At 40.6% G+C, this 8,126-nt stretch overlaps 1 protein-coding gene across 1 annotated transcript; it reads left to right on the top strand.

Annotated features, from left to right (window-relative positions):
- The first annotated feature begins 956 nt into the window (after positions 1-956).
- LOC111439273 (major extracellular endoglucanase-like) lies at positions 957-2,589 on the top strand. Its single transcript, XM_023077043.1, has 3 exons — positions 957-1,367; positions 1,478-2,078; positions 2,156-2,589. The coding sequence occupies exons 1-3, from the start codon at positions 957-959 to the stop codon at positions 2,587-2,589; spliced, it is 1,446 nt and encodes a 481-aa protein (XP_022932811.1).
- Positions 2,590-8,126: the final 5,537 nt, after the last annotated feature.

The raw sequence follows: 8,126 nt of genomic DNA, 5'->3' as shown, positions 1-8,126 counted from the left end.
CAAATTCAAAAGGTGACATTTTCCAAGCGTGGGCATAGAGGCTCATAATATAAATTCTTACCAAACTACACATCGAATAACCAAACTACACGTCGAATTGTTTACGGTAAAAAAGACAAAGCAATCTGAATTTATTTATTGCATGCTTTGGACGTTCTAAATATGCGACATCAAAATTCAATGTTTATTATATTCTACTTTCTCTCCTAGAATATATATATATATATATATATATATAAATTAATAAATGCATAGTATTTTATGAAAGGTGTATAAATAAAATATTTTCAATAATTTGATTACATTTTTTAAAATTAGATAATTAAGATGTTAACTATTTCATTTTTATTAATTTAGATTATTAAAATAATTTTATGTATTTGTGAATTATTAGGTTGAAAAATGTCCCAAACTCAAAAAATGTAGTAGGGGTATTATATAAAAACTTGTCATAATCGTAGTTAGCTACTATTTTAATTTTTAATTTGAGACTGGAACAAGCTTCGAGTTTTATTTAAGAAAAATGGGCCATAATGTTAAAATATTGGTTCTGTGGGCAAGATATGTATGAACGTTGCTAGCTTTGTTAGAAATATTTGCTTATTACTCAACAAATTATCAAAGTTAGAAACACAATTTATTAACAAAGCAACTGAATTAAGAAAAATGGAAGGAGTTTCACCGTTACATCGATCTTTGATCTTTTGAACAAATTTCAACCTATTAATGAGATATATAAGCAACCTTTGAGCTATGCTTCTCTCACCCCGATTCATAAAAGAGAAGAAAAAATGGGAAGAACTTTTCAAGTTGTTCTTTTTCTAGCATTGTTTGTGTTTTTATCTCCTTCTGTTTATTCTTTACCGTTGTCAACAAAAGGAAGGTGGATCGTTGACTCGACAACAGGGCTTCGAGTGAAGCTTGTGTGCGTGAATTGGCCTTCCCACACACAGAGCATGCTAATAGAAGGTCTCAACCACAGGCCATTAAAAGTGCTGGCAGATGAGGCAATCAAGTTGAGGTTTAATTGTGTACGACTCACATATGCAACTCAAATGTTCACTCGTTATGCAAATAGGACAGTTGAAGAGAATTTTGACCTTCTCGATTTAGAGCAAGCAAAAGCCGGATTGGCTCAATATAATCCTTTTGTGTTGAACAAGACTATTGCTGAAGCCTATGAAGCTGTTGTTGATGTGCTAGGAGAGAGTGGTTTAATGGTGATTGCCGACAACCATATGAGTCAGCCAAGATGGTGTTGCTCTCTTGACGATGGCAATGGATTTTTTGGAGACCGCTATTTTGACCCTCAAGAATGGCTACAAGGTCTTAGCTTAGTTGCTCAACGCTTTTCCAAGAAACCAACGGTACGTACAAATTAAGGAAAATTCTCACACTCTTGAAACTAAACTCACACATTTAAAGACTTGTACAATTTTTCACTAACAAAAGAACATTCTTTTGTTATGACATTTAGGTGGTTGGAATGAGCCTACGAAACGAGATACGAGGAACCAATGAAAATGCAAATGATTGGAACAATTATGTTACTCAAGGAGTAACAACAATCCACAACATTAACCCAAATGTTTTAGTGATTGTTTCGGGCCTAAATTTTGATAATGATCTTCGATGCTTAAAAGAGAAGCCCTTGAACGTAAGCACCTTAGACAACAAGTTGGTTTTTGAGGTGCACTTGTATTCGTTCAGTGGAGATCAAGAGAGTAAATTTATAAACCAGCCACTAAATAATATTTGTGCAAATATTATCAATGGCTTTGTAGACCATGCTGAATTTGTTAGAGAAGGACCAAACCCATTTCCTTTGTTTGTCAGCGAATATGGGTACGATCAGAGAGAGGTTAACCATGCAGAAAATCGGTTCATGAGTTGCTTCACAGCTCATCTTGCACAAGAAGATTTAGATTGGGCATTATGGACTTGGCAAGGTAGCTATTATTATAGGGAAGGTCAAACAGGGCCGGCAGAAACTTTTGGAGTTCTCGACTCCAATTGGACTCAAATTAAAAATCCTAACTTTGTCCAGAAGTTTCAACTATTGCAGACTATGTTGCAAGGTATGTATAAATATATTAACGATTTTGAATATATGGATCTATAACAAGTGTATAAGACATTTTTTTACGGTGCACAGATCCAAATTCCAATGCATCGTTCTCGTATGTTATATATCATCCACAAAGTGGCCAATGCATCCAAGTCTCAAATGACAACAAAGATATTTTCATGGGTAATTGCTCCATCTCAAGTCGATGGACTCATGACAATGATAGCACTCCAATTAGGATGTCAAGCACTGGTTTATGCTTAAAGACGAGCGGAGAAGGCCTTATGCCATCTCTCTCAACAGATTGCTTCGGCCCTCAGAGTTCTTGGACAGCCATTTCAAACACTAAGCTTCATTTGGCCACCGTAACTCAAGATGGGAAGAGTCTTTGCTTGCAGGTTGAAAGCTCTAATTCTTCAAAAATTGTGACAAACTCATGTATTTGCACTGACGGTGCTCCAAATTGCCTCCAAGACACCCAAAGTCAATGGTTTGAACTCGTTGAAACCAACACATTGTGAGTTGCTTATGTATTGGGAAGAATAAATATATGACATGCCCGACTTTGAATTGGCCCCTATTTTATCTCTAATTCTATTCATCCTCGTGCTTAATTATAACCGATTTTATTTATCGTACAAACATATATGGAAAATAATACCAACAATAATGATCGTATAAAAGATTGGACATATAATAAATAATAGAAAATAATTATTGACCATTTAACTACGAATTTAAGCATAAAATCGACAACCCTAATATGACTCCCGCACTTTCAAAACTCTCATGCCAACCCTAAATTCAAATTCCAACAACTACTAGTATATTGGACCAAATTCTAAATTTCTATTTTAAACTAATTAATAGACTAAGCAACATTTGTTGGAACAAGTTTGAACCATTGGGGTTGAGGATCATCCGNAAACAAATCTGAGAAATATTTAAACTAAATTTCTTAAAAGACTGTAACTCTTTTTCATCTAATCAAATTCTTCTGACCATTTCTCCCGTGAACTTATTCTTCTTTGTCAAGAATTAGTTCAACTCAGAAAAATCTGCACGCTAAGTTCTTCACGCAACTTTCGAAATGCTTTCATATGTGTTTGGAACGTCCGTTTAGAACTGGATTTTTGGATAGCTTAATAGTTGAAGTATTACACACATTAGCTTTGTTCCTTCTATTTGAGAGTGACAAATCTCTTTGAGTATCCTCCTCGTCCAAACAGCTTGACATGCACAGGAACTAGCAGCAACGAACTCAGCTTCTGTGGTTCATAAGGTGACTATAGGCTGCTTACGAGAAGACCAAGCTACTGCTCCTCCACTAATCACAAGCACATGGCCTGAAGTACTCTTGCTTTCTTCCATGTCTCCGGCACAGTCACTACCAGTCAATCAAGTCAAATCACCGGCTCCTCCTTTTTTATAAAATACACCATAATCTACCATACCTTTCAAGTACCTTAAAACCGTTTTACCTACTGCAAAATGTTGTTGTGTTGGACATGCCATAAAACGACTAAACAAACTTACAGCAAGCATGAGATCAAGGCAAATAGTTGTGAGATACATCAGACTTCCCACTATTTGTTTATACAAAGTTACATATACTGTTGCACCATTTTCATCTTTGCCAATTTTCTTTCCTGGAACAGTGGGATTACAAACAGAATTGTAATTCTCTATGCCATGTCGGTTTAAAACTTCAACAGCATACTTTCTTTGACATGTGAAAATAGGCATCTAATCTTTGTATTACCTCTATTCCAAGAAAAAATCTCATCTGACCTAAGTCAGTCATATCAAACTCTTTCTTCAAGGAACGTTTAAACTCGTCCAATAGTTCTTCATCTGTTCTCCAGTAAATAAAAAATCATCAACATAAATGCTTACAATAAGAATTTTACCTCCCTTCCTCTTGATGAAGAGTGTTTGCTCACTGGAACTCCTTTTGAATCCTTCCTTGTTTTAATCCGTAGAGAGACTTTTAGAGTTTGTACACCATCTCCTCACTTCCCTTTTTCTCATAGCCTTCACCGGAATCTGCTAACCATACAGGTGGATGTCGATTTCTCCCCTCCCTTACTGTCAAATCTGGTGCGACGGTCACTGGAAAAATTATTTTCAGCAACTGGATCAATTGTTTCAGCAGCCGATTCAGTCGTTTCTTCCGTGATTTTTCTTTCTCCGTTTTCAGCAACTGGTTCAATTGTTTCAGCAACCGGTTCAGTCGTTTCCTCTGTTATTCCTCCTCCTTCGACTGTGTTCTTATCAATTTCAATGTTTTCCCCCAGTCTAATTTTTCCATTGCTCTCCATTTACCCATTTTTTGAAATGGAGTCCGATGTTGCTTGCCTTTCATACATGCCTCATAGGTGGTGTTTGGAGCCCCAATTTGCGGCAGGCCTTTCACCATGTTTTTGTGTTTCAAGGTCCACAAGCCTTTGTAGCCGAGATGACCATATCGATGGTGCCGAAGTGTTGACTGGTCCGTATTTGAAACTTGGAGGCATCTTCCTTCATTTGTTGTGGTAGATGGTTCAGTACCCAAAATAAACTGCCGATTTGTGATCATAATTGACTCTGCTATTTTTCCTTTTTGTGGATGATAAATGCTACATACACCATCTTCAAACAGCACTGCTACTCCTTTTTCTTGTAGTTGTCCAACGCTCAAGAGATTATTTTTTAGTTCAGGTACCCAATACACATTACTAATAGTGCAACGAACCCCATGCAAAGTTAATTTCACTACACCCTTTCCCATAACTTTCCTACCTGTATTATTTCCAAGTTTTTCAATGTGGGAAAATGTCTTGTCTAAGCTTGAAAACATACCTTCACTTGCACACATATGGTTTGAGCAACCAGAATCTAAGAACCAAGCATCACTCCTTTTTGCTTCATGTCTTTCCATATGAGCCATTAACAGCATTTCATCCTCTTCTTCCAGCTCTACATAATTCAATTCCTTATTCATCTTTGAACATTCATACTGAAAATGACCTAAGTCATGACACCTATAACATTCAACCGTTGCTTTGTTGAAAGTTGATCTTCCTCTTCCGCGTCCTCTGCCCCTGTAAGTTCCTCTTCCTCCATTACTTATTTTCGTTCGTCCTTCGACTTTCAGAACTTGCTCCTCTCCATTAATGTTGGATCTGTTAGTTTATTTAATCTTGTATTAACCGTAATTCATTCATATTTGCTGTTTGTATTTTAAATTATGTCAGTTTTAGTATTTGTGGATAAAATCAAGGGAAGCTATTAGCAGTTATTAATGTGTGGCTAAGATTATAAGAAGATAGTTTTTCTTTCTGTCTATATATGTACTGTGTAACAAGTTGAATAAAATAAGTAAGTCAGTTTTGTTTATTTTCTAAGTATTGTCTCTCTTAGAGAATAACGTTATTGTGCTAAAATCACTTCCTCGTATGTGTGTTTTCTGTCATTTGGTATCTGAGCACTGGTTAGATGCCAAAGGTCATGCCGAGAAATAATAACAACACTGGAGAGCGAGGAGAGCCGTCGAAGTTCGCAACAAAGGAAGGTCTGGTATCACTCCAATACCCGACGTTATCGAGAACCAACTAGTCAGCATGGGCTATGAAGATGAAGGTCTATTTGCGTGTCCAAGGGGTGTGGGACACAATCCAATCAACTGAGTCTCTAGATAGTCTTAATGAAAGGAAGGATCAAATGGCCTTAGCAGCTATCTATCAAGCAATCCCTGAGGAGATGTTGTTTTTGTTAGCAGAGAAAGAGACAGCAAAAGAAGCATGGCAGACGTTAAAAACTATTCATGTGGGTGCTGAACGTGTAAAGGAGGCAAAGATTCAAACTCTGAATTTTGAGTTCGAAGTTATGAATATGAAGGAGTCCGATGTTGGATTTCGATAATCGGCCAGGGAAAACACTGAGAGGATATTGTCGACAGGAGGTTGTTGGAAGAAAGATAAAATGCGTAAAATAAGAGAGAGAAGGACTGAAAGTTTGACTGCTCTTCAAAATTCGAATATGAAATCTTGTAAACAGATTTCCTATTTAAATACAACCTATCCTAAAAATGGATGGAGAGTGGCCAACTGAATCTGTGCCACTTCCTAGAAAATTGACGTCTAAGAATTCGCTAATCCATTCGACGTGTTTGTCAAATGGTCAAAGGGAAATTAAATGTAAACGTGTGAATCTAAATAAGGAAAAAACAAAGGTTTTATCTAACAATCTCCTCCTAAAACCTGTGTTATATCTGCCTTATTTCGTTTCGTTTGAACTCCGTTTTGAGCCCTATGGCTCAGTGTCCCTGGCGGCATGTCCTCCAGACTCCACGTCTTGTTCGGCCGCCTCTTCTTCGAGTTGGCGCGCCGCCAGTCCAGGTGGTTCACCTCTCCCTAATAGGTTTTCCATCTTCCGATACCTGGCCGAGAGGTTGACCGGTTGCTCGGTGTCCCTGGCGGCATGTCCTCCAGACTCCACGTCTTGTTCGGCCGCCTCTTCTTCGAGTTGGCGCGCCGCCAGTCCAGGTGGTTCACCTCTTCCTAATAGGTCTTCCATCTTCCGGTACCTGGCCGAGAAGTTGACTGGTTGCTCTATCTCTAGCTTTAGGATTTAAAGGCAGTTTGTCGTGCACCGAACTTGCGTGAGCAACCGTCGTCGATCATCGCGGATCCTAAGTAGCCCGCGTTTGATGGAAATGTGGCAGCCGGCCTTATCGAGTTGACCCAGGCTCACAATATTAGCCTTGAGTCTCGGGATGAAGTAGACGCCGGTCAGCTTGTGATGATTGCCTCCCTTGTCGACGAATAGGATGGTGCCGTGCCCTTCGATCTCGACGACGGAGCCATCGCCGAATTTCACAGTCCCGCGAATCCTCGAGTCAAGCTCGGAGAACGCAGACTTGGCCTCGGTCATATGGTTTGTTGCCCCCGTGTTGAGGATCCATCGCCGGTGCTCTTGTTGCTCGCCTCTTTCACCGATTTGAGCGAGCACTCGCTCCTCCTTTAGTCGAATTGGCTCCCCAGGTGCATTTGTTATGCACAGTTGGAGTCCATCGCCGGTGCTCTTGTTGCTCGCCTCTTTCACCGATTTGAGCGAGCACTCGCTCCTCCTTTAGTCGAATTGGCTCCCCAAGTGCATTTGTTATGCACAGTTGGAGTTCTTCCTCGGGTTCGACGCTCACCGGAGCAGTTATGCCGTCGTCGATTACCTCTGTGGATTTGGGGAGTTCTTCCTCGGGTTCGACGCCAGGTAGGACTGATGCAGTCACCATGAAAAGGGTCGGCTCATCCTCCTCAGATTGAGCCACATGGGCCTTTTCGGCCGTCTCCTTGTTCCTGAGCTTGCTCCAGCAATTCTTGCTCAGGTGACCTCTCTTCCCACATTACGAGCACTGGATTGGCCCGTCATCAGTCGACTCCTCCTTCTTTTGATCCGCCTCTTTCCTGTGCATGCGCCATCGAGATTTCCACGGCTTCTTACCGCCTTTGCGGCTGGAGGGCCCATTGCTCTCGCCGGTGTCGTCACGAAGCTTTAGGCGTGCAAGCCAGTCCTCCTCAGTGAGGAGTAGACAACCCTCCTTGTCGACCGCTGAAATGGTATTTTTCTTCCGCTGATTGACGTTACGCAGTCTTCCGGTCACCTCTTCCACCGTTACAACCCTCCTTGTCGGCAGCTGAAATGGTATTTTTCTTCCGCTGATTGACGTTACGCAGTCTTCCGGTCACCTCTTCCACCGTTAGGTCATTCACGTCAAGCAATGTCTCGATTGAAATTGCAACTTGCTCGAGTTGATCGGGGACGACCTGCAGCATCTTCTTCACGATTTATGTCTCGTTGATGCTGCCACTGAGTGTGGTGATGCTGTTGGCGAGCCCCGTGATTCGCATTGAAAAATTATCGACGGATTCGCCGTCCTTAAAGCAGATCTCCGAGAGCTCCTTCCGCAGCTGCTCAATGTTGGATTCCCGCACTCGCTGTACACCAACCCGACGGGATTTAATTCCTTCCCAAGCCGATTGCGCGGTGCGCTTGGTGGAGAGAGATGCCAACATCTCTG

Source organism: Cucurbita moschata, unplaced genomic scaffold (assembly GCF_002738365.1).
Source record: "Cucurbita moschata cultivar Rifu unplaced genomic scaffold, Cmos_1.0 Cmo_Scf00089, whole genome shotgun sequence".
Lineage (NCBI taxonomy): Eukaryota > Viridiplantae > Streptophyta > Magnoliopsida > Cucurbitales > Cucurbitaceae > Cucurbita > Cucurbita moschata.
The sequence above is the reverse complement of the archived record's forward strand: the minus strand, read 5'-3'. Positions and strand labels throughout refer to the sequence as shown.

Bases quoted from the DNA above. Each gene is read 5' to 3' on its own strand.
- LOC111439273 (XM_023077043.1), top strand. From the start codon at position 957: ATGCTAATAGAAGGTCTCAACCACAGGCCATTAAAAGTGCTGGCAGAT. The intron at 1,368-1,477 runs GTACGTACAAAT...TATGACATTTAG, and splicing joins GCTTTTCCAAGAAACCAACG to GTGGTTGGAATGAGCCTACG. The intron at 2,079-2,155 runs GTATGTATAAAT...TACGGTGCACAG, and splicing joins ATTGCAGACTATGTTGCAAG to ATCCAAATTCCAATGCATCG.